The following is a 27,429-nucleotide window of genomic DNA, read 5'->3' as shown; positions in this document are numbered from 1 at the left end:
TCCAAATCCCAGGGGAGCGATGGGGGATGCCATACAAAAAAGAAAAGGTTACACACAGGGCCTTATTCAGAAAGCCTCGATAAGGCCCCTATCGAGCACTTATTGCCCAAAATGGGTACCCGTATTCAGATAGCCTCGATAAGTGCTCGATAACGGCCTGTATCGACGCAAAATTTTATCGCTATCCGAAATTCGCCGACTGAGCAGCGATCAGCCGCTTAGCGACCATTTGACTTACAAATACGGGAAATGGCATTTAATTCCAAATTGAAAGCTAAAGTCTAAATACAAGGTAATGGTTTTTCATTTTTGTTGCTTCGATAGGATTGTTAAAATCAAGGCTGCAGTTAGACCCATAGATTATGTGACAGTGGTCTTTAGAGCGGTGTTAGATGTGCCGCATGCCCATAATCTTCTCTCACCTGAACTTCTGGTGAGGTGCCATCCTGAGCCAATGCCAAGAGAATGCTGACGCTAGTCTTCAGGTGCTGGCCTGACCCAATCCCTCTAACGTAACGATGGAGGCAACCGAGTGCCAGAGAGTGGCCTATCCTAGCCACTACATCCCGAGCAGACTTCAGCCTAGATGAAAATGATGTAGAAGTCCATGTGCAGAGCACATGCAGAATACAGGACTTGCTTAACACTTTCTAACACAGAACACACATTGATTACATGCAGAATTCAGGAATCAGAATGTTATTTTCAGGCACTCAGTCAAAGTGCTGGAACATATTAAAGTTACGCTGAGGTACAAACAAATGATTAGAAACTACATTCTAACACAAGTAAGGATATCTATTGATAGTTGGAATGTGTGTATTTAAACAAGCAAGTGGTTTAGACAATTTCAAGGATATATACAATGAATGAAAGTGAAAAAGTTAAAGAAACTACGTTATGGAATATATACGATATGACAATTTTTAGGAAGAGTATACAATGAAATGTTATCATGGTATTTACACAAGAGCCATACTATACAATAGGCAGCTGCTGTTACAGCTATGAGTTGATTGAAGGGAGAAAAAGAATCTAATGCCAACATAAACCTTAGTTGAATATGGTCATTTGGCATGCCTTTTTAACAGCTTTGTCAAACCGTGAACATCTCTACTGTGCAAGAAACTGGCGTTTTATGTCCCACGACAGCTATTACGGAGGAAGAGTGAAGTAATGCCATTTTCTTTCAAAACATGAACGTTGTCAGGGCTTCTACAAGGTTGCAACCAACAATAAGTACAATCAACCCTCACAGATGGAGAGATTGATAGCCCCGAACAGGCCCCAATTGTATGTACTCAGGTCCTACACTCTGGTAATCAGGTGCTTAGGGAATAGTGCCAACTTCACTATCCGATAGAGCGTGTTATCAACAGATTATATGATATTGTGTTCAGTGGATAATGTATAGGGAATTCTACAATAGAAGCGATCTTTGCAATTGATGTTGCATATAGTATAGTTAAATAAAATTATTTTAATTGGTAACATTTGTTACAATAAATGATTTGTGATGATTGTAGCTGAAAGTTAGTTCACAAGGCAGTCATGTATGGTCGGTGCTGTTGGCAATTTAAACACACTGTATATATTGCACAGAAAACACACAGCATAGTACAAAGTTGCGCCGTTGCTGCAATAGGACTTATTGCACAAAAAAAACCTAAGCCAGTTTAAACTGCAATATAAATAGTCTAAATATAAGCCCCAGTCCCAAAGCCCCTTTTCTATGCTTTCGAGCATTGTCTCACTTGTCAAAGCTGTACTGTGCCATCCTGGCAATGAAAGTTGCTTCTCCAACCACATGAGCCATTCTGCCCAGGGCCTCTCCAGCAGCACATCTTAGGATGGGGTTGGGATTGTCCAGGGCACCCATTACCAGCGTCAGGGCTGATTTACGTACTTCCTCCGGACCTAGAGAGCTCTTGTTCTCTGCTAGGCCCTGGATAAAGAAGCAAAATAACAACAATGCTTTAAAATCAACTCTACACAACTTAAGCAATTGCTAAAAGGGTAATATCGCTATTTCATACAGCTCTTTTCTCTCAAAGGGACTCAAAGGGCTTCACAATTACAATACAGCACGCAGGACGCAGCACATAGGATTTTTACAGACACAGTCGCCGCTCAGATGAGCTTACAATCTATGATTTTGGTACCTGAGGCACAGGGAGATAAAGTGACTTACACATAAAAACACACAGAGTGCCTGCTCAGCCTACCGAAAATAAAATAAAACGTATACTTCCTAGAGTGGTGCTATCAGGGTATACACATATTGGATTACACGACAGAGAGAAAGAACCCTACGATGATGCACACTAAACTCTACTAATAGAAAAAGAAATACATTTTATGATTAATTATATGAGATACGAACGGGAACATTGATAAAAAAAAGTGCGCTAGCACAGCGTATGACTTTGTCATGCAAGAAGATACAACTCCAATGTGTGGTAGACGGAAATACTATAACTGGCAAGTATAATACATGGTATATAGATGCATGAAAACATGCAGAACTAGTATACAAATGGACTCCTATTGTATGTCTGCTGTACCTTAATGACAATACTTAAGTATAGCTGTATAATATGAATGGAGTACTATGTACGTGAAGGTGTCTGAGAAATGGACAAGTGTGTCTCAAAAGGACATAATAGCACCAGCGCAATAGCTGTGCAGGTAGGGAAACACTTTACTCTATTGACACACACTCAGATCCGTGCAAATCCCTGATATATAGGTGTGTACCCGTAGTTCATAGTGAAGTTAATCCAGGATATACTCTAACCTCATTCATTCAAAATCACCCTCACTGGATTACTGGATAGCTATACATAAGGTATATCATGTTGTTAATCAGGACAGGCAAGCAACAGGTTAATGCAATCTATATTCCTAGTCCATGCAAATGCATATGAAGGACAGGAAAAGAAGAAAATCACTGCGTCTGTAAGGTAAGAAGACTCAGACTGTCCAGTTACGGAAAATTCCGTCTGTGCAGTTAAGGTACCCTTTAAATGAGTGCCAATACCTAAGTAATCAGCACTTTTAGGTGTGGTCCCCGAAGAAGTACAGGCTACTGAACGATACGCGCGTCGGGTTATGACTTCACACTGACGTCATCAGCGCGACAGGAGCGGTAGCTCCGGTATCTATGCACAGCAGCGACTTTCCATGCTTTGAACTCCTAGTTATTTAACTAAGATGTGGGCCATACGTGGTATCCACTAGTGGAGACAGGACTGCAGTACCTTTATTCTAAGTGAAGGTTTTATAAGCCTTACTTATAACAGCGCTACTAGACAAGACGGTTTCTTTGTATTACGTCCTTTAGATCAAGATTTCTCTGATTATAGAGTACCATTTGACACAATACACAATTTACCCTGTGATATACAAATTGTAAAAGTGCTGATTACTTAGGTATTGGCACTCATTTAAAGGGTATCTTAACTACACAGACGGAATTTTCCGTAACTGGACAGTCTGAGTCGTCTTACCTTACAGACTCAGTGATTTTCTTCTTTTCCTGTCCTTCGTATGCATTTGCATGGACTAGGAATAGAGATTGCATTAACCTGTTGCTTGCCTGTCCTGATTAACAACATGATATACCTTATGTATAGCTATCCAGTAATCCAGTGAGGGTGATTTTGAATGAATGAATGAGGTTACCGAGTATATCCTGGATTTACTTCACTATGAACCACGGGTACACACCTATATATCAGGGATTTGCAAGGATCTGTGTGTGTGTCAATAGAGTAAAGTGTTTCCCTACCTGCACAGCTATTGCGCTGGTGCTATTATGTCCTTTTGAGACACACTTGTCCATTTCTCAGACACCTTCACGTACATAGTACTCCATTCATATTATACAGCTATACTTAAGTATTGTCATTAAGGTACAGCAGACATACAATAGGAGTCCATTTGTATACTAGTTCTGCATGTTTTCATGCATCTATATACCATGTATTATACTTACAAGTTATAGTGTTTCCGTCTCCCACACATTGGAGTTGTATCTTCTTGCATGACAGTCATACGCTGTGCTAGCGCACTTTTTCTTTTATCTATGTTCACGTTCGTATCTCATATAATTAATAATAAAATGTATTATTTTTCTATTAGTAGAGATGAAGTGACTTGCCCAAGGTCACAAGGGGCTGACACCAGGAATTGAACCAGGGTTCCCTAATTGAAACTCAGTGTCATTGGCTACAGTCTTTACAGGGTAAAGTTCAAAATAGTGAGGTTGCTCTATGAAGGACACCGTGATTCAAATTCTCTAAAAAAAAAAAACATCAATAGTGAAAAAAGGCGGCGATCCCGCCTTAAGCAATATCCTTTAGATTAGTTATACACAAAAGCACACACATTTACGCTTACTACTATTTCATATGCATTGGAAATATGGCCCATATGATCTTAATTAATATAGTAACATTATTAAATGTTCTATATTCGGGAGCTTGAGAAAATCTAATGTGTCAAGAATCCAGATTCCCACCCTTGCATTGGAACAGAAGAAAGTAAATATCTCTCCCCACCTCTAAAAGTTGGGGGAATGAATGATTGCCCATTGAAGTCCCTGAAATGTTTTTAAGAAATCCTCAAATATTTATTGGGATTTAAAAAAAAAGTATCTAGGCTGTGAATTTTAGATTTTCCCCATCTTTAGTGTGCAAATGTATTAATTTCTCCAGAATAGCCGAATGGCTAATGTATCAAATGGCTAGCACATTGGCTCCTATATTACAAAGAATTGCAATGCTAAAATATACACCTACCTTTAGGATTGTCAGAATGCTAAACACAATTACTCACTGAAGTCCCTCAATTATATTGGAAAATCATCACATGGCAAATATTTATTGGGATATTACAAAGTATCTAGGCTGTGAATGTAGATGTTCTTATCGTTAGCGTGCAAAATGTTTCACTTCTCCAGAACAGCAGAGTAATGTGTTTTATATCATATGTACATTTCACATGTTATTTATCAGTATGGTATTGTTCCTACCTTTAGTGCACTAAGCACAGCTGTGAAAATATTCAGCTGCACAGCCTGCTGGCGAACTCCTTTAGCTTGCTTGACACATTCAGCAAAATGATCCAACATTTGCAGCCTGTAATAAACACAAAAACACAACAGCAACTTGTTGCAATGGGTCTTACACAGCAAAATTCGACACTAAACAGACCATTCTTTTCATACCCATCATTTATTATTACTACCCGTAGGCACAATGAGAAAGCAGGAATTGCAGCAGCTGAACAAAATGGCCAAGTAATGAAAAAGGAGACCACATTATACAGATGTAGCAAGAGTAATTGTTTCCCGGCACCGGGGCAAGCTGAAGTTGTGCGTACCACCTCGTCACCAGTCGATTACATCAGGGGGAGTGACGGCGCCTGTGCATTGGAGTGGAAACCTCACAGCTGTGTCTGTAGTTGCATCAACTCCAATGCACAGGCCCCGTCACGCCCCCTAACTTAATCGACTGGTGACTAGGTGGTCTGAATCGACAGAGCGTGCTGTGTGACCAGAGACTACTTACCATCCGAACAAGCGGCGTCAGCCGACATGGAGCAGATTGCTGTATTGGGATGTTGCTCACAGTGCGATTTTACTCTGCCAGATTGTAAGTGGCATTTTATTTTTGGGTAGTAAACCTTTTTTTTACAGTACTTCACCATATTGTGCTATTATTAATTTTCAGGACCGGTTTTCTTCTCTGTTCATTGAATTGGACATTCACCTCTGATTTCGACCTAGTAGAATAGTCTTCATTTTCCCTTTTTACTATTTATTTAGTATGTATATCTTTTTCCTAGTTATTTGCGCTTCTGTCATTTCTCTTTATATTTCTCTCTTGAGGATCTTGTGGACCTTAGACATTAAGCAGCACCTACTAGGAGCACTATTACATGTTATATTATTCTCACGTGTAATTTGGAGGTGTTACAGGTGTGCACACCAATTCTTTTGAGAAATATATATATATATATTTAGTAACTGGGCTTTGTTTTATAAATGCCAATGTTAAGAGTTACATAGCTGAACGCAAAGTAGGAGCAAATTTGAACGTGTCAACATTGCAGAAAAAAAAAAACTGCAAAAGGTATTGTTTAAAAAAAAACAAAAACACAGAACATTAAAATAAAACAATATCAAAATTCAACGGCAAGAGAGATTTTTTTTTGAAATACAACAAGAAATTATGTTTTTAAATTGATGCTCTAAATGTTCTTCCAGAACGGAGAATAAGCCTGATCTCCCCCCCTGCTCGCGCCCCCCACCCTCCTCCCACTCGGCTCCGGCATCAAATGACGAAGCAGAGTCATGTGACGTCATGTTGCCATAGCAACACAACGTCACGTGACCCCACAGCGTCATTTGACGCCGGGTTGCCATCGAGTCATATTGCTGGAAGCCAAATCAAGGTAAGGGAATTTACAGAGGCCTTGTGCGGCCCCCTAGCATTTAATTTAAATGCATTCGGGGAAGCACTGGGCCTGTGTAAACACGACGCCCCCCCTAGGGGGCGCACCCCCCAGTTTGCGCACCCCTGGTTTAGAGCTTGAACTAGCATCACATTTTGCTAGGACGTCTCCTTTGCAGAAACTCTGCCTTCAGTAACACTCACCTGAAAGTGACCCAGTTGCTTTAGCAACTGCTTCCCAATTTGCTGCCGCAAATTGAAATGCCACACTGACCTGTGCTTGGATGACACGTGAGGGAACACCACCCCAAAGAGAGCCACAGAAGCATCGATCACAGACACTCCTAGCGGGAGGGGGCCAGGCCAGCTTCTCCGGCTGGGATGCGCAGATATATTGAGGAAGGGTCATGTTCTAAAGCCCCACTTCCAGATGCACTGTTGGGCTGGAGCTGCACAACATGCAAATATCAATTAATAAAAGCAGTAACAGAATAAAACATCTGTGTCACAATCCCCCATAAACCCTCTCTGCCCCCTCCCCCCCCTTGAAGGTTGCGAGTACTGTACCAACCAATGAGAAAACAATTCTCTGGTCTTAAGATGGAAGCTGTACAGCCAACTGGGAAAAATAAGACTGACCTTACAAGAAACAAGCCAAAGACAAGTCTTAGGCCTTGTCCAGGGTGGCGCTGAGTGGGCGCTCCCGCTGGCCGCGATGAAACACATTGCTGCAATGTGTGTGGCCAGCGTGAGCGAGCGTGGCGCTTATCTGCTTGGCGAGACAACCAAATTTGATATAGCTGCTCACTGATGCGTCACGTGAGCAGCTCGCCCAATGAGGGCGAAAGAATAGGAATAATTATAAAGAACAGAAAAGAAATCTGCATGCAGTTGGAAGCTGCAGATTGTAAACTCTGCTCAAGCTGAGGAGGGAATCTAATCCAAACAATTGCTAAGGGAGGGTGGTGCTCACAGGGAGTGTACACAGAGTGAATATAAAGAAAGAAAGAATCCCTTTAGTGTGGCACTAGAGAGGTTCACCCTAATTAAAACTTAAATTTTATTATACCTGATTAAAATAAATTGTTTGGAATAACCACATACAAAAAACAAACATACAATGATATTAAAAGACGGAGAGGTGTGACAGGGTGTTTAGTGGAGGTATAATTATATATAAATACCTCTCTAATACTTAGTGGACCCTATAGTAAGGGTGATCGCTATACTGGATATGTATAGGTATATATCAGACCCCTAACCAAAAGCAATGGACGAAGGTATAGGCAGATGAATATGCTTAGCTGTTGGATGTGAGACTGAGTATATTGCTGGCTGAGTTGAAGCAGCCACTACTCACTGCACATGGTGTCATAAAATATACTGTTGTAAGCTTTATTGTGACAGGTCTAGTATAAGGCCAGCCACATTCACTGCAGATATATAGTAGATCAACCCTAGGGTCTGAGTGCTCTTGCTGCCCACGAACGCAGTCTACGAAGCACTCAGACAGTATATCACACACACCTCACCGATGAGCCGACGTCACGTGACGGTGACGTCAGACGTACCCTACGTACGTTTCACCGTAACTGGCTTCATCGGGGGCCCCCGATGAAGCCAGTTACGGTGAAACGTACGTAGGGTACGTCTGACGTCACCGTCACGTGACGTCGGCTCATCGGTGAGGTGTGTGTGATATACTGTCTGAGTGCTTCGTAGACTGCGTTCGTGGGCAGCAAGAGCACTCAGACCCTAGGGTTGATCTACTATATATCTGCAGTGAATGTGGCTGGCCTTATACTAGACCTGTCACAATAAAGCTTACAACAGTATATTTTATGACACCATGTGCAGTGAGTAGTGGCTGCTTCAACTCAGCCAGCAATATACTCAGTCTCACATCCAACAGCTAAGCATATTCATCTGCCTATACCTCCGTCCATTGCTTTTGGTTAGGGGTCTGATATATACCTATACATATCCAGTATAGCGATCACCCTTACTATAGGGTCCACTAAGTATTAGAGAGGTATTTATATATAATTATACCTCCACTAAACACCCTGTCACACCTCTCCGTCTTTTAATATCATTGTATGTTTGTTTTTTGTATGTGGTTATTCCAAACAATTTATTTTAATCAGGTATAATAAAATTTAAGTTTTAATTAGGGTGAACCTCTCTAGTGCCACACTAAAGGGATTCTTTCTTTCTTTATATTCAATAATTATAAAGAATTCTAAAATACGAACTCTGAAAGGGGGATGACCCAATCTGGTCTGTTCCATCACAGGGGTAAAATAACCAGAATTATACATGCCCACTGAGTCAAATGACAAACTGGGAAACTGGAAATGTAAGCAGAGATAAGGGTAGTAAACCCCATCATACACTTCCAGCGACAGTGCCTTTTCACAATAAGCTTACAAAAATAATTTAACACTCATTTCGGTACGATTGTTTTGTGAAGGCATCACCCAGCTTTAACTTGGTTCGTTCAATTTGGGACCACACTGATCATGCAACAATCAAGATCATTCGCTACCTTTTGTAGGGGGAGGGGAGGGGGGTGAGAAATATTGTTTGTCACTCCACATCAATCCCATACCTGATCTTCAATGGATTTGTGGTCAGTCTCCTGCAGCCACGAGCCAAGCAGCACACTGTCATCATAGTGACACAGAGAGGAGGGATGTGGTGGTATTGGAAGAGTTGTCGGTTAAGGTGAACTCTGCCACTAGCTCACGAAGAAGCACGTTGAAGTTTCCTATACAAAAGAATGGATATTTAGGTATACATGAATATTTAGAAGAGATAAGAAAACTGTTAATAAATTAAAACAAAATACCATTGCAGATACAAATTAGAGGCTCATTCTATGTTCCTATCACACAGGATGTGAGAACTGGGGGGGGGGGGGGGGAGAGGAGAGGGGTAGGGACCTTTATTCGTGAATACCAAGGTCAAAAACAAGAAGTTGAGAATGACAATTCCAATACGAGAATCTTGTCACATTTTATTGTTTCTTCCTGATGCTCAAAAACATTGTTGTTCCCAGTTAAGATCCTGGAGCTAGAAGTCCACCAAGTTTTCTATATCAACTTAGCCATTCTTAAAAAAAGAGAACATTAAGAGGTTATCTTTACCTTCATACGTCTTGGGGGGCAACAAAGCCAAAATGTCATACAGCCTCAGACGGACCATTGCAGCACTTGCCTTTAGATGTGTCCCATGTGCTTTAATTACAGAAAGGATGCTATAGAGTTAAATCAAGAGGGGAAATAAAAAGTTTGCATTAAACACAATAAATGATTTCAGAAGGACAGTTTATACCGAACCAGGCTCTCTTATTGCAACTACAAATAAAAAAAAATCTAAACTATCTTGAATAGTCAACAGGTTTATTAGCTGTTTGAGCACAGATTCAACAGTTTCATTCATTGGTTCGTAACTCTGTCTTCAAGGCACAGTAGCTGGACCAAGCTTCCAGTAGCATCAGATTATATTCTAATAATATTTACACCAAATTCATTCAGATGTGACTGGCACAATCGGGTTAAAAAAAAACAAAACAAAAAAAAACAGTGTACTGGTCCCTTGGAGCAGCTGTTCCAGGGACCATACAGCGGTGGCAAGTTTGAGCAGGTGGTTTCTTTGGAGTCTCAGATTGCTAATCTGAAGAGGCAATTTGCAACATTGAGAGCCATTGACAATCTTTAACAGAGTTTAGTGCTCACAAAGCAAGCCCTAGCTGGGACTAGTGTTGCAGATGGTGGAGCTGTGAGTGAGGAACAGGTAGGTAGCTGGGTAACAGAAGAAGAAGCAGGGGCAATAGGGAGAGGCAGGCCAGTTCTGAGTTGACAGATCCCAATAGATTTGCCAGATTGAGTGTAGATATTAGGTGTGTCATGGCAGGAATGGCAAGGCTGGGGAGACCGATTCCTTTAGCAGCCCGGGGAATTGTTCATCCAGCACAGAGGGGACAGGATACTCAGAACAAAAAAGTCTGTGGTGGTAGGTGACTCCATTATTAAGAGGGTAGGTAGAAATCTGTTGTTGTGAACACATGAACAGAACCAACTAGTCTTCCGCATGGCAGAATACTAGTTAGTAAATATATCTGTTGTATCTGTGGTTCCTTAGGGATACAGTATGGCTGTGAACTACTGGTTTAACCTAACCCATTTTTTCCAAACGCCTAAAAACACTTTGCAGGACACACAGTACGAACAAGAATACTTTTCTCTTCTAACCAATTATATGCGGATTTGGCAAAATAATATATTCTATAAAATAATAGTGGAGCACACCTGTGTGCCTCTGGTAACACATGTATATTGTGATACCACATATCAGAAGTAAACAAACATTGGTGACATCACAGTATTATCAGCCACACAGGTCATTTCAAAACTACTTTTGTCATTTAGAAAAGAATAAGAAGGGGAAAAAAATGACACTAACTTGTGATTGATGCCAATAATTTAATTAAAATAATCTCCTAAAAGCTTTTTTCATATTTATATTTGGAATGGTCTGCAGTTCAAAAATTGCTCATTAATATATTTACTTTATAATGTTACAGGCGGTGATCAATAAAAACAGAATGGTATATTCTATATTCAAGCAGTGTGAGAGGGTAGCATTTATAATAAAATGCAATCTAGTCAGTAGTTCTGACATCAGTGAAACACTCCAATATTTGGAAAACAGAGTTTCATTAGCTTGTTACACTGAAGTACAGATGCAGCGGCCGTTATTCGAACAAATCTCGAAACGGATTTCGAGATCTCACCGTGATCCGCACAAGTTTTGCCGGGCAGACTATAATGGCCCATCGGATTAACACAGCAGGGGTCCCTGCTGTGTGAGTCCTACCGGGGTCTGCCTTTCTGTAATAGACGCACAGTAAGAGATAGGCTGAATCAGTCACACTCACAGTGCGCGCCTCTCACAGGCGATCGCGGGGGGTTTATTTAATTTTAAACATTACAGTAATGTAGCAGGGGGTCTCTGGAGCTGAACCGCATTGATTTCAAGTCCATGGACCCCCTACTTCCTGAGATACAGGCCCCGTTATGGGGTGCCGGTATCTCTTATGCATGTAAATGTCTCGCGTCACGTGATCGGAACATTTCCATGCATAGGAGATACCGGCACCCTATAACGGGGCCTGTATCTCTGGAAGCAGGGGATCCCCGGAGTTGAAACCAATGCGGTTCAGCTCCGGAGACCCCCTGCTACGATACTGTAATGTTTAAAATTAAATAAACCCCCCGTGATCGCCTATGAGAGGTGCGCAGTTAGTGACTGATTCAGCCTCTTACTGCGCGTCTATTACAGAGAGGCAGATCCCGGCAGGATTCACACAGCAGGGACCCCTGCTGTGTTTATCCGATGGGCCGTTTGCAGCGGCAAAACTAGTGAATATATCGCAGCCTACACGCGGCACAACACAAAATGTACCCAGGTAAATGTTCGGATAATGGCCGTTGCATCTGTAGTAGTTACCAACTATTTGTCTTTTCCACCAAATTTCCCTGGTTCCAATTACAAGCACGCAAAAAAATAAATACAAATTCAATGGTGCAGGTTCCTGATTTAAATGAGATTTAGATGTAAAGACTAATTAAACTGCATAACTTAAGCATTTTATCCAGCCATGCCCCAATTACTTACTGTCATCAACTTCCTGATCACATCCTCAGTGAGCAGCTCAGGGCAGTGAGCAACAAAACTTCGCATAGCTTGAAAAAAAGTCAATGTTTCATCAAAATATATTAACATAGATGATTCATGATTTAGTCTGCTGTACAAATGGAAAACATTTAATTAATGGCATTTATAGATCCAACTGAAACATTACTGAAATTAAAAAACGTGTGTATAATACACAAAACAATGTGTATACTATACATTTATACACACATATATACATACATATATATACATATATATATATATATATATATACATATACACACACATGCATACATCTTTATAGCGCCCATCCAAGTACATAGCGCTTTGCAGTAGTAATACACCTGACATCATAATAAGATACATGATAGGAATAAAAGTAGACATTCGGAAAAGGAGTCCTTTCCCCGAACAGCTTACAATGCTTACATATTTAAATACAGGTCTATTTTTTTATTTATTTTTTATTACTCAGACTAGACCCATATTAGGCTGTGATACCTTTTAGCGGACAAAGAGTTTTTCATAGATTAAGTTAGTGTACAGAGGTTTAATTTTCATTGTACACTAGAAAAATAAACTTTTGACGTTTCGAAAGCTCTGTACACTATAATTTCATCTATGGAGGACTCTGTTTTTCCACTAAAAAAGGTATCACAGCCTACAACACATTTACACTTCTCCAGCACCAATGCGGCTACTAAAACGTTGAACTATAGAATTACCCAATTAAACATCAATTTATTTTTATTCCTAAATCGGACTGCACCAATAAGGAAATCGGGGGTGTACCATCCTGCTTCTTACCACAGAGAGCTCCAGCGCGACCTTCCAGAGTCACCTGCCAAGTAAAAGAGTCTCCTCTGGCTTTCTCTGCCTCCAACTCTTTTAAGGAACGAGGAAACACATTTCGCCAAAGCAGAAGCATCATAGGGAGATGGTATCGCACAACTGAGGGGCCTGTGTAAGTTTGAGACAAGAAATTGGTGAGAAGCCATAGGGACTATAGCAATGGACTGTGAACGGAAAGGATGTGAGCAGACAAGACTTGTCTCCATGTATGTTTGGCAAGGATATGACAAGCTTTTACTACAGAGAAGAACAAAAACAAACAAGTACTCACAACACTCACATTTATTTGTAAAAATGCGGGGACTATGGGGAGCTAAATAAGAGGGAGCTTCAGACGGTATAACCAGTGCAGTACTCAGCTTACAGCAGCCCATCTATTCAGGTTCTGAGAGAGAGTGTTAGCTTGATGATAAATCCAAAGGAAGTAGGTTTATGGATCAGGCACCACATTATATTATCACTAACCCAACTACTCTTTGTTCCCAAAAAGCGCCTATGAGCGATGCACACTTTTCCATTATCCTTTTCTATTATTCCAAGTTACAGAAATTCAACTTTTGCCATAGAAATGAGTTACATAGCAAGACAGGGATTCATCCGGCTGTGATGCAATTACCAACGGATTGGATTGGGGTGTGATACCCCGATGAACCCCAGCCAAAGGCAGGTATTCCTTGTGCTTGGTTTCTACTTTGTGCATCTCTCAAACAGGAAGGGTACAGAGAAGATGCAGAGCAGCGTACGTACCTAATGTCATTAGAGCTCCAAGCAATAGCCATCCAGCCTGCGTGCGTTGTAACGATAGTCTGCTATTTTGTGAAGCAGTGCGTAACAAGTCTTCGGCTATGCTGACAACCATCTGCAACAACAAAATCAAAATAATGAGACGGATTTCATACAGTATACAGATTGGCAACAGTAATACTCAGGAACCAGAATAACCTTCACTAAACTGCTGCAGTGCATAATAGCATGTGTTGGATTGCTTAGCATGGGTTTAGTTGCCATGGAAGTGAAGAGACCTAGAACATGAGCACAAAGTAGATTGCATTTGAGAAATAACTTGGAAATTAGGTCAGAAAGGTGAGGAAGGGATGTAGATTGGCAATATTGCAGAGATGGAAACAAAATTTGGCGAGGTACTGATTGTGAGGGGTGAGGGAGGAGTACAAAAATGACACCCGTGCATCTAGCTTGGAGTCTACAAAGTATAGTGGAGACTTACAATTCAATTGAGAAATTAGGTACAGATGTAGGGTCAGAAGGAAGGGAACTGATAAGCTCTGTTTTTGACATGTTAGGTTAGAGATGATAATGGGACATCCACGAGCAAATAGCAGAAAAACAGTTACACACAATTGGAATGAAAGAGGAGAGGTCAGGAGATGAGAGGATTGAGAGAGAAAATTGTAGAGGGGGGGGTGAGGGGAGAAGATGGGAGACTTTCTCCTTGGTAACTGGTGTGGATGTGGCTTGACAAAGTCGTGTCGAATAGCGTTGATTTAATCTCTAAAGTGGTTAGCTAGATCTTGAGCTATAAGGCCAGAAGTGGGACCTTGGGTGGAAGGACAAAGAGAGTTGAAAGTTGAAAACAGCCATTGTGAATTGGTGGATAGTAGATATGTGAGAGTAAAAGTAGTTTTGTTTAGGAAGGATTTGGGCAGAATTACAGGCAAAGAGAATTAATTTGCGGTGCATAAATCCTGCTTTAGAGAGTGATTTCCTCCATTGACATTTAGTGAGGGAACAGAGACGACAGAACATAATATCAAGCAAGTAACCATCACAATGTGAAGCAGAGCTGGACAACTGCTCAGAGACCAAAGAATGAGGTCAAAGAGGAAATAAGAGGAAGCTGGAGTATTAGGGTTATCAATAGGAATATTAAAGTCTGCTAGAATGAGTGAGGAAGTCAGGAATGAGCAGGTGTGGAAGCCAGGCAACAAAATTGTCTGCAATACGGAGAGACAGGGGAGTGTTTTTTTCAAATGAGGGTAACGAGAGGGAAGGACAAGGGGGTATTACTTGGAAAGTGCATCAATGAGAGAGAAGAAGGCCTCCTCCACCATGTCTGCTCCCTGGTCAGGGGTATGACTAAAGGAAAGGTCACTGTAAGACAGTGCAGCAGGTGAGATAGTAACAGGTGGCGTTAGCCAAGTTTCAGTAATGTCTATTAGGCTGAACGAGTACGGTATATACACATATAAATACAGGCATACCCCGTTTTACGTACACCCACTTTACCTACACTCGCAAGTACGTACATTTATTTTTAGTTACACCATACCCCTTTGTACGTACGCATGCTTCGCGAGTACGGACACCAGGGGGCGGCGTGCGTGCGCACCTCTCATCAATACTGCAACCTCCTTCTTTGTGGTCCCTAACTGAGTGGGAGTGCAGGTAAGGGGTAAGGGGGAACGGGGCCAGATGGCAGGGGGAACGGGGAGATCGGGCGCACCATCAATCAGCTGCTATAGCAGTGATTCCGCCCGCACTGCAGCTCCTGGCTTTTCTCCCTCCGCTCTCCTGCTCCCTTCTCCCTCCTCCCTCCTCAGAGCTCGCTCTAGCCTGCTGCTGCTGCTGCTGCTGCTGCTGTAGAATGGAACTTTGCATGTGAGTTACAGGCTACGGGGAGGAGGTGCTCTTCTACTGCATTCTGTGCTTGTGTGTGTGTGTGTCTGTCTGTCTGTCTGTGTGTGTTTCTGTGTGTGTGTGTCTGTCTGAGTGTGTGTGTGTGTGTGTCTGTCTGAGTGTGTGTGTGTGTGTCTGTCTGAGTGTCTGAGTGTGTCTATCTGAGTGTGTGTGTCTGTCTGAGTGTGTGTGTGTCTGTCTGAGTGTGTGTGTGTCTGTCTGAGTGTGTGTGTGTCTGTCTGAGTGTGTGTGTGTCTGTCTGCGTGTGTGTGTCTGTCTGCGTGTGTGTGTGTCTGTCTGCGTGTGTGTGTGTCTGTCTGCGTGTGTGTGTCTGTCTGCGTGTGTGTCTGTCTGCGTGTGTGTGTGTCTGTCTGCGTGTGTGTGTGTCTATCTGCGTGTGTGTGTGTCTGTCTGCGTGTGTGTGTGTCTGTCTGCGTGTGTGTGTGTCTGTCTGCGTGTGTGTGTGTCTGTCTGCGTGTGTGTGTGTCTGTCTGCGTGTGTGTGTGTCTGTCTGCGTGTGTGTGTGTCTGTCTGCGTGTGTGTCTGTCTGCGTGTGTGTGTGTCTGTCTGCGTGTGTGTGTCTGTCTGCGTGTGTGTGTCTGTCTGCGTGTGTGTGTCTGTCTGCGTGTGTGTGTCTGTCTGCGTGTGTGTGTGTGTCTGTCTGCGTGTGTGTGTGTCTGCGCGTGTGTCTGCGCGTGTATCTGTGTCTGAGTGCGTGCGTGTGTCTGTGTCTGAGTGCACGTGCGTGCGTGACAGAGTGCGTGCGTGACTAAGTGCGTGTGCATGCGTGACTGAGTGAGATTGCGTGAGAGATTGTGTGACTGAGGGAGTGCGTGAGAGATTGTGTGACTGAGGGAGTGCGTGAGAGATTGTGTGACTGAGGGAGTGCGTGAGAGATTGTGTGACTGAGGGAGTGCGTGAGAGATTGTGTGACAGAGGGAGTGTGTGCGTGACTGAGGGAGTGCGTGCAAGCCAAGCTGATCAAGGACCTGAGTAAGGCCGTGCGTATAGTGCCGGCGATGCCACCCAAAAACAAACACATTGCCGCCGCCACGTGCGCTTATAGTAAGCGCGAGAGCGGCAATGCGACGGAGCGGACGTTGGAAGCCGGGAATATTTGATTTTCATGGGCTGTCACCTCATGTGACAGCCCCTGAACAAATCAAATGCCCGGGAGCCCGCGCTGCCGCCGCAAAGTGAAATATAACTTTCGCTAGCTATGATGGGTGACGTCGCCGGTCGCGGGCACTATACGCACGGCCTAAGGAAGCACAGCATTGTAAAACACTGTACAGTACTGTATTGTACTGTACTGTTTTCACCAAAGTCACAAAAAATAAGTCCCAAAAATATATCAGTCAGTCAAATAAATGCACCTCACCTTCATGCCCTTTCAGTAAAAATACTGTACAGTAGAAGATATGCCCTCTCCTTCACCCTTCCTACATATTTTTAAAATAATTTTCCATTCATCCATGTTGTATCTGTCAGCACATAAGAAAAATCAGCTGACATTAAAGATTTTATTTCAATAAAGCCTACTGTATTTATTTTGGTTACAAATGCATTATTTACATCAGTTATGCACATATATGATGTTTGCAGTACAATACATGCATTGTAAAGTGGAAAAAAGGTAGTGCTTCACTATAAGTACATTTTCACTTTACATACATGCTCCGGTCCCATTGCGTATGTTAAAGCGGGGTATGCCTGTACACACATGCACAGACACACAGTTTGTGAGAGACATAAACAATGAGCAATATTTACCAAGCGGTGCTAAGCTGCAAGGCTTACAGTAACCTAGTAATTATGGCCCATAAAGTATTGAAAGACCAGATACATTTTGTTTCTTACCTTTCCTTTGGCGTGAGGAATACCCAAAGGACACTGATGTACACCGCCTAGTAGAGCAGCCATTGCAAAGCTGTAACCGCTAACCGCTTCAGGGGAATTCTTCAAGTTGTTTAGTCTTTCTACACACCTGTCCAGCAGCGGTGTAAGCTGAAAGGGTAGTGCCACAGCAACACAGCGCAGGCACCATGCAGCTGCGAGTCTGGCTGCCATGCTGGGGTGAAGGAGGACAGACGTCACTGTGTCCAAAAGTCCTAAATACAAACGGCAAAAGGTTGAAACACTTCATAGCAGTGCAAAGGGGAAACACGAAGACAAACTGCACTCACATGGTAGTTTCAGCTCTATGTGCTAAGCAGTTTTCTTGATTTGGCTTGTTTTAAAAATAGCCTTTGGGGCAACGCAGGTGTAGGCTGAAGAGGTTCAACATAGAGGGGTTTTAGGCCAAATAACAGGTGGATTCTCATATTTCTTCATATCCTCTTAAGAACTTTAGCATGTGAGAACGTATTTAAGTTTTCTGTTTTTATCCCATTATTTTCTGAAACGGTCTTTGAAACGCTTTTTCTTTAAACAATCACTTTACCACTTTTCGTACATTATACCTAAAATGGAATAAGTACTGTTTTGGAGCTCTAATTGAACCTTGTAACCTTTTAGAAGAGATAAACTGTATTTTCTGACACATTTTGCTACATTGTTACATATTTTTCCAGTAAACATGGGCTGTGAACTCCAGGGAGCAAGCCCTTCATTTATTCTTAGTGGTGGCAGCGTATTGAGTTTTTTGGGGGAGATATTGCTCGTTTTGAGGGCCTTGCGGGAAGGTTAGCAAGTCAGCTGGACCGCCAGATGTATTAACCCTTTTCACACACAGAAATCATGTGCTCAAGGGTGCGGCGTACGTGACAAATTCTTATCAATACAATCTACTGTTTGTATAAATTACGCCTGCTGTGCATCTGGCTGCAGTTACCTATAGAAGGCTCCAGTATGAGAGGTGATGCTGTGGAGTTCAGGCTTTGTACCAGACTCCCCAGCTCCTGCAGGGCACACACCATGACATGCTGAGTGGCAGAAACGTCGGCAGATCCGCCTTTATTTTCATTGTTGGCATCATTCACCACAGCTTCTAAACAACAACAAAAAAAACACGAAACAGGACAATTACACCGCAAAAGTTGATATGTCATATCGAGCACGACCATAAAAAGGATCTAAATAAACAGGAGTAAGATTCTAAATTTTTATGCCAATATTGGGCATTACATAAAATGTAGGACAGTGCAACAAATAAGGTTCTAAGAAAGAGTAATCGTATCAGGCTAGGAAAATCAGCTGTTCCAGTATTTCCATGAAGGGCCGCTGCTCTGTAAATGAAGATAAAATCCTGGTAACCAACCAACCGGCAAAAAGCTGAATATGCCTTCAAGGTGCAATCCCTTTTAGGATGAAAGTGAACGAAAGGCAATTACATGTTTTAGAGGCCATATTTATGAAGCAGTGCTAAGCAATAAAGCACCATCCTGCCCATTCAAGTAAATAGGAGTGATTTACTTAAAAATAAATATAAACAAACACTTGTACAGTACGTATTTGTATGCACTTTTTAAAGTTAGGTTGTAAACATGGTGAGCGGAGACAGAGGACGAGGACGTGTTGAACAGGGGCCTGCGCGGCTAACTCCCTCCTTCCTTATCTTTACTGCCCGTCAACAGGGACATGTGTGAGCTAGGGGTAAAGAAAATGGTCGAATTTCAAGCTCTCCATTGTTCAGATTCACCCATTGAAAAAGAAAACTTCTCTTCATTTCCAATTAAACCCGCACAGCCAAATGTTTGCTATAATCATGGCAACAATTCTTTAAAGGAGACAATTTCATTGTTATGTTGTTAAAAAAAAAAAAATAGCATGTTAATTGAGAACGATTGTACCTAAAATCTTAGCAGCTTTCAGTAAATCTGCATTTATGGGCAATTGAGAACACAGAAACTACATTGTACGTATCCCCAATTCTTATATTCAAGTGGCAAAAAAGCAAATCATATTTCAGCCTTTGATTGTTGTACTTTTTTTTTACATAGTTACATACATAGTGTCCTCCTTGATGACTCTCAGGATTGCCTTCCACATAAATAGACTGTTTACACTACATAAAAAAGTTATACTTGCTGATGTCTTTACTTGAGCGCTATAGCATTAAACTGTTGTACCCCTCCCACCCCCAACTCCCCACTCCATTCCATCATTATTTATGTATCCTTACCTTTACATCCCCCCCCTCCCTCTTTTGTTATACCTTGAAAACCTCAACAAAAACAGGACGATAAAATAAAAAATAAACACAATCATCTTACCCACGGATTTCATCTGCTTACTGATGGCCTGGCAGATCTCCTTAGCCGCTGCGTTTTGGGCTTTCTCCCCTAGTAGGCTGCCCACGGTGGCTCTCAGGATAAAGGACACGCACCTCCGGGAGTACACGGCCTCCACATGCGTCTGGGTGGCACGGGGGTGTGAGAGCAGGTCAAGCACGTGAGACAGGAACGTGGCAAAATTGCGCTCCAGCCACTCGCCTCCTAGTGTCGTGACAAAAATCACGTACGCCTGTGACCAACAGAAAAGTCAAGTCAACAAGTCACTTTAAAAGGATGTTAATAAATAGAAACAGTTTTAAGAAGCATTACATGGAGTGTAAAAAATAAAAATATTAAATATATATATATATATATATATATATATAATATATGTAGAGGTATCAGTACCGTGTTAGCCGAGCTTCAATAATCAAAAAATAAATAGACGATACCGTTCTGTGGCTAACGAAATGCTTTTATTTGTGCGAGCTTTCGAGATACACTGATCTCTTCTTCCGGCGATGTTACAATGAATGAAGCAAGCAAAGGGTATACTTAAAAACAGTGTCTCTAGGAATCTTATCTGTGCTCGTCCCTCCCCCGTGTGTGGAGGTGTTAAATGGTTCCTGAAAGTTAGTGATGTAAGAGTGTGTGTGTGAATCTGTATGAATATAAATGAATGGAGAGCCCACAGTGTATACAGTGCTTTACAAAAGGTGTGTGTGGAGTGGGAGTTAATATAAATGATGTGGGTAGGTATTCAGCAGCACAACTGAATGCGGGACGAAACCATGCCAAGACGCAAGATGCAAAACCTGCGCAATGCTCTACACAGCGGACACACATTTTAGTGCACCGTCAGGCCCAGTCAAATTAATACATCAAGGCCAAGCACCGTTTAGTAATCTGGGCCATTTAGGTCTTTCAATTCCATATAAAGCCTAGTTTAATGGGATAGTGAGCAGCTAACATGCATTAAAGATCTATAAACGGTCAGTAAAAGTGGTATCAACCCATGGTTACAATTCCCAATAAACCAGTACTTAAATGACAAAACAAAGCTAACAAATTGAACAAGATTTGATTCCATTATTATTCACAACACCATTCTTTACCAATAGAAAAAGCTTGCAATAATGTGACCAGTCAAAAGGCCATTTTGGTTTTCTTCACTGTCTAGTGCAGGGGTGCACAAGATTTTTCTGGTGGGGCGCAGGCGGTTGCAGAGGTCCCACACTCTTCCCCAAGGCATTTAAATTAAATGCCGGGGGACTGCGCAAGGCCTCTGCAACTCAACTCAGCCGTGGCATGTGACATCACATGACCCCACTGCGTCCTTCGACGCCCGTCATGGCAACGCGGCATCAGGGTCACATGACCCCGCAGCAAAAAGGTAGAGGGGGGGGGGGGCAGCACCAGAAGTTTGTGTACCCATGATCTAGCATATTATTGTAGAATGTGGAGACAATTCTGCATGTAGAACAAGAGTAGCTAAAACAAACATGAAGGAGAGACATTATTTTGTAATAAACCTTAGCATCACATGGGATTTTAGTTTACTGCAAACCCAATGAGCATCCCATAAAAGTGACCTAATGAACTGACAGTATGCACAGTACGATTGTGTTTTTCTTTGTTGATGGCCGAAATCTCTCCCTTGTGTCCTCATTGCATCGAAGTCATGTTTGAAGTAGTTACAAATTACTGGCGAGTGTCACCTCTGTGGTGGACAAGAGGACAGGTGATCCCTAGTGAAAGATCTAGTGTAAGCTTCATGTGATCTCAAACAAATTACTTTCTGTGGTGTGTACTAAAATTAGGTCAAGCTCTTTGGTAGAGAAATGCATTGGCTTGGTTTCATTGTGTGTACAGCCAGGCTCTTCAACTGCCTGCCCATAGGTCAAATGGGGCCCGCAAAGAGCCTTCATGTGGCCCTTAAGACTCTCTGCTCCTGCTAATTTCATACTACTAGTTGCTTAGGCAGCTAAATGCAGTTTTTTCAAACTGAAAACACTTGTAACTTAAGGTAGCTTAAATATGTATTTAAATACAAATGTTATCAAAGGTTTGTAAAATATTAAAATACATGTTAAATATTTAAATGAATTTTTATATATATATATATATATATATATATATATATATATATATATATATATATTATATATATAACAAAAGAAACAGCGCACAATCCTAGGGCATTACCAGAAAAATTGGATTTATTATAAAAAGTAGGGGGGAAGACAATGCCCACTTACAAGATGGATTAAATAGAAATCACATAAAGGTTTCTTTATAACTGTGTGGTGGTACGGCTTTAAATGCCCACCGCCAGCTGAGGGAACCTCCGGATTGTAGCCCGAGACACCATCTGCCTCTCGGGCTACGACACACACACACACACACACACACACACACACACACACACACACACACACACACACACACACACACACACACACACACACACACACGCGTAACCTTTCCACTCCAAAATGTTGTCCGATATGGAGAACTGGTTGAAGGGTCCCTGTGTGTACAGGGCAACGTAAGAGCAGAATGCACAATAAAAATATTCATTACTATTACTGTACTAAATTAAACTGATGCCAGGGAAACCACAATGCAGGTTTCAATCACTAAATGAACGGTAAAAGCAATTATTTGGAGATGTGGTGCAAGGCTTGGGAGACGAAGCAAAACAAAAACACACACCTCAAAAATAACTAGTTTAGAAGCCTGCTTCCATTATTTAGACTTTTAAGGATATTTTAGCAAAGAATTACAATGTACGTCTTGCTTTCTAATACATCCACACTATTACTGCCCTCACTTACAGAACAGGTACCTTGAGTAAAGTTCGGTAGTAGAATTCAGAGTTGATAATGGTATTATAGAACTCCAGGGTTATCACTTTGTAGGATGTATTAACCATCTCTTAACATTTGAGAATTCATGTATGTGCAGCCATGTAAGTTTTTCATGGCAGGGACTACCCAATCACATTGTTTTCAAAATGATTTATTGTTGACTCTGTTACTAGCCAAAGTTGTATTTTTCATTTCCAAAAATGCTAAAAAATAAAACTCTGCTTCATTGTTGTACAGAAGTAGAAAATAATACACACAAGATGTTAATGGCTATTTTTTTCTTTCTAGGCTATGTACGGCTGCTTATAGGTTTATACATATTGCAGAACAAACCTGTGTAACGCCAACTCTCACTTCTCGACTGATTGATCCTCCGCCTTTCAACATTTCTCCTCCACTCTTAAGGAATCCGGAGCCTCCCCGCAGAAATCCTGTGGCCATAAGTTCCAACACCTCCTCTAACGTGGCCCTCTTAACATTCTGTCGCATGACTTTAGTGAATAAGATAAAAAGTAAAAGAAAACAAATTAAAAAAAAAAATCTAACTTGAAATGTACAGGTCATTGACGATGGCATTAGGAATGGAGCTCTTGTAGAGAAATAGAGATGTGCAAGGACAGCTGTCTAGGGATTTACACTAATAGTGTCTTCATCCCTCATTGGACTCTGGCTTTACTGCTGGGTTTCCTAATCCAAGAAGAAGTTTGATGCTTTGTTATTAAGCCGCACATGGCAAGACTCTACAATAATGAATTTCTGAGAGATTTCTCCTTGACCACTGGAATTTTACTAGAAGTACTTTGCTGGTTACTGACTGGGGATTTTGGTTATTCCCACCCACCTTCTGTACGAGTCCTTATGAATGCAACCGAGCTGCTGTAAACCTACCTGTTGCTTGCTTTGGCATTAATGCCGTGGCCATAACCGTTCCCAAGAGTTTAGAAACTGCGACTCTCACTCCATAGTTGGAGCCTTCTAAGGCCTTAAAACAAAGTGTTGCTACGTTCTCCAGCTCGGCTGTCCACATGAAAACGGCCTCGGTCTGCAGCTCCAGCAGGCACTGCGGAAAAAAAACATTACTTAAGTAATAATCTCCGAAGAACAGGGCATTACTGGCCAATAATTCCCTGGCTGGAAGAGTTGAAGGCCCGAGGCGAAGCCAAGGGACTTTAACCCAGACAGGGCATTATTGGCCAGTAATACCATGTTCTGAGGGGATTATTACTATTATAGGCTACTGCTGCGGCACAGTTTATTCGAGCATTTGCCCGTTCTGTGCCGCAGCAGTAGCCTGGCGCGCGCCCGAGTGTGACGGGCGCGCGCCGAAGCAGCGGAAGAGCGCCCTCCGATCGGGGCGCTCTCCCTACCGCTGCCGGGTCCGCCGGGTCCCCCGGAACCCCCTGCCGCTGTCCCGCGATCGCGGGACACCAGGGCTCCCTCGGGGAGCCCCTGGACACGCGTGCAGGGGGCGCACGCTCCCGATGACGCGTGACCGCGGGGCGGCCACTAGCAAGCCGGGAGATTTCCCGGCTTGCGGTACCGACCACACTTCAATAAAGTGTGTCGGTAGTGTAAATGTAGGCTAATTTTGTTTTCTTTACATTTTTCATAAAAAAAGATAGGACACTTTTGTAGTCATATTGATTTTTATCAGCATGATCATCTACATTCTTATGTTTTTACTGCAAGTTTATTAAAAGAAAATTGTACATACACACAACCACCCTTTATAAACACACACACACACACACACACACACACACACACACACACACACACACACACACACACACACACACACACACACACACACACACACAAACACACACAAACACACACACACACACACTGCAGCCCCCCCTATACACACAAACACACTCTGCAACCCCCCTCTATACGGAAACACACTCTGCAGTCCCCCCTCCTGTACACCCACAAACACACACAGCAATGCCCCCTGTAAACCCACAAAACTGCAGAGACACACACACACATACCAAAACACACTCAACTCGTATTAACTCAATACGGCATAAACTGCAATACTAGGCAAGCTCCACAGGCAGCGAAAGGGTTACATTTAAAATGTTGAGCATTTCTATATAGCCACTTCATAAATCTGTTCCTGATCAACCCCATCCATAGAGGAGGAGCATAAATAAGTCTCAAATACCTTTTTTGTGCTCAAATTCAGTTTTAATGATCAGTACACTTAAGCCTTAAAGAATTTTACTGAGTTTTTAATGAAAAAAAAAAAAGGCACCTTTACAACAAATGTGAAAATTGAATATTCTCTAAAAGTAAAGTAGTAGAAGACTATGAGGCTTATTTGATAAGCTCCAAAGCACACCGATGTTGAAGTCTCTGGCATATATGGTTTAGTACTAAATTAAAAAATCTAACCCACGTGAATAATTGCGATAGGTATAATATCTGACATAGTGTTGAACAATTATATCCAATAGTGTCTTTAGTATGTTGGTTCTTTCTTCAGAAATTACAAAGATACCTCTCAGATCTTAAGCTTAAATGCAACAATATGCAGGTAGTCTTTGTTATCCAACGTTTCTCTTTTGCAACAAATGGAATATCCAACGCTTTACAATGCAACCCATAAGGGCCGTTTTTTTAAGCCAGAATGCGTTATCCGACGCCTGAATGCGTTATCCAACGCTCACCGCCACTGATTAACATGGGACTCACTTTACAACGGTTTTACAATCCAACGCTACTTCCAGAATGGATTCCGTTGGATAACCGAGGACTGCCTGTACATGTATAATTACTTTCGTTCTACAATTGCTATTTAAATCTGAATAAAATACTGCTTTTTCACCAGCACAAAATGGTCATTTGCTACAAATTTGAGATAAAGCTACAAGCATCATCATAAAATCATAAAAAGATTGACTACCCATTTGGAAGTTCATTAGTTATGTTATGAAGCAAACACAATAATATCCATTTAGTATTGCTTTGCATGATTGTCTACACCAGTGATTTTCAACCAGGGTTTCGTGGAACCTCGGGGTTCGCGAGCACCCCTCAGGGGTTCCACAGCCGCCATGGGGGTTAGAGCTGGGAGAACTCTCCTATGCTGTCCCAGGGCCCCGCGGCGGAACCCCCACATAGCAATGACCCGGCGGCTACAGAGCTCAGCAGCAGCCGCACGGTCACTGCTATCCTTCCTCTCCCTGCGTCGGAAGTCGTGTCAACTTCCTACTGACAGGGGGGAGAGGAAGGATCAGGCAAGAGCACGCAGCTCCCTCAAAGAGAGAGAGAGAGGGGTGTGTCAGTCTCTGTGTGTCAGTGTTAGAGCATGTGTCAAAGAGTGTGTGTGTGTAAGCGAGAGAGGGAGTGTGTGTGTGTATGCGAGTGGGGGAGTGTGTGTGTGTGTAAGCGAGTGGGGAATGTTAGCGAGTTGCAGAGTGTGTGTGTTTGTATAAGCGAGTGGGGGACTGTGTGTCAGCGAGTGGGGGGAGTGTGTGTGTGTAAGCGAGTGGGGGAGTGTGTGTAAGCGAGTGGGGGAGTGTGTGTAAGCGAATGGGGGAGTGTGTGTGTAAGCGAATGGGGGAGTGTGTGTGTAAGCACATGGGGGAGTGTGTGTGTAAGCACATGGGGGAGTGTGTGTGTGTAAGCGAGTGGGGGAGTGTGTGTGTGTGTGTGTAAGCGAGTGGGGGAGTATGTGGGTGTATGCGAGTAGGGGAGTTTGTGGGCGTATGCGAGTAGGGGAGTGTGTGTGTGTGTATGAGAGTGGGGGAGTATGTGGGTGTATGCGAGTGGGGGAGTATGTGGGTGTATGCGAGTGGGGGAGTATGTGGTTGTATAAGCGAGTGGGGGAGTGTGTGTAATGGGGGAGTGTGTGTGTAAGCGAGTTGGGGAGTGTGTGTGTGTAAGCGAGCGGGGGAGTGTGTGTGTGTAAGCGATTGGGGGAGTGTGTGTGTGTGTAAGCGAGTGGGGGAGTTTGTATAAGCGAAGTTGGGGAGTGTGTGTGTGTAAGCGAGTTGGGGAGTGCGTATGTGTAAGAGAGTGGGGTGTGTGTGTAAGCAAGTGGGGGAATGTGTGTAAGCAAGTGGGGGAGTGTGTGTGTAAGCAAGTGGGGGAGTGTGTGTGTGTAAGAGTAGGGGAGTGTAGGTGTGTGTAAGCGAGTGGGGGAGTGTGTGTGTATAAGAGAGAGGGTGAGTGTGTGTGTATGCAAGTGAAGGAATGTGTGTGAGCGACTGGGGGAGTGGGTGTGTGAGCAAGTGGGGGAGTGAGTGTGTGAGCAAGCGAGTGGGGAATGTTAGCGAGTTGCGGAGTGTGTGTGTTTGTGTAAGCGAGTGGGGGAGTGTGTGCCAGCGAGTGGGGGGAGTGTGTGTGTATGTGTAAGCGAGTGGGTGAGTGTGTGTGTGTAAGCGAGTGGGGGAGTGTGTGTGTGTGTAAGCGAATGGGGGAGTTTGTGGGTGTGTAAGCGAGTGGGGGAGTGTGTGGGTGTGTAAGCGAGTGTGGGAGTGTGTGGGTGTATAAGCGAGTGGGGGAGTATGTGTAAGCGAGTGGGGGAGTGTGTGTAAGCGAATGGGGGAGTGTGTGTGTAAGCGAATGGGGGAGTGTGTGTGTAAGCACATGGGGGAGTGTGTGTGTAAGCACATGGGGGAGTGTGTGTGTAAGCGAGTGGGGGAGTGTGTGTGTGTGTGTGTGTAAGCGAGTGGGGGAGTATGT

The 27,429-nt window shown here is 42.8% G+C and overlaps 1 protein-coding gene across 1 annotated transcript in view; it reads right to left on the bottom strand.

The window, feature by feature from the left end:
• Nucleotides 1-295: 295 nt before the first annotated feature.
• LOC142494711 (HEAT repeat-containing protein 5B-like) overlaps nucleotides 296-27,429 on the bottom strand; it is a 45,932-nt gene continuing 18,798 nt past the window's right edge. The window contains 17 exon segments of the mRNA XM_075599145.1: nucleotides 296-582; nucleotides 1,755-1,945; nucleotides 5,036-5,141; nucleotides 6,733-6,823; nucleotides 6,826-6,907; nucleotides 9,070-9,148; nucleotides 9,150-9,228; nucleotides 9,608-9,717; nucleotides 10,081-10,136; nucleotides 12,141-12,208; nucleotides 12,969-13,121; nucleotides 13,761-13,872; nucleotides 17,508-17,758; nucleotides 18,481-18,636; nucleotides 19,862-20,111; nucleotides 23,065-23,222; nucleotides 23,620-23,791. Of these exon segments, the coding sequence (XP_075455260.1) occupies nucleotides 378-582; nucleotides 1,755-1,945; nucleotides 5,036-5,141; nucleotides 6,733-6,823; nucleotides 6,826-6,907; nucleotides 9,070-9,148; nucleotides 9,150-9,228; nucleotides 9,608-9,717; nucleotides 10,081-10,136; nucleotides 12,141-12,208; nucleotides 12,969-13,121; nucleotides 13,761-13,872; nucleotides 17,508-17,758; nucleotides 18,481-18,636; nucleotides 19,862-20,111; nucleotides 23,065-23,222; nucleotides 23,620-23,791 (2,319 nt within the window). The 3' untranslated portion in view covers nucleotides 296-377.

This window comes from Ascaphus truei, chromosome 5 (genome assembly GCF_040206685.1).
Source record: "Ascaphus truei isolate aAscTru1 chromosome 5, aAscTru1.hap1, whole genome shotgun sequence".
In the NCBI taxonomy this organism is placed as follows: Eukaryota; Metazoa; Chordata; class Amphibia; order Anura; family Ascaphidae; genus Ascaphus; species Ascaphus truei.
The sequence above is the reverse complement of the archived record's forward strand: the minus strand, read 5'-3'. Positions and strand labels throughout refer to the sequence as shown.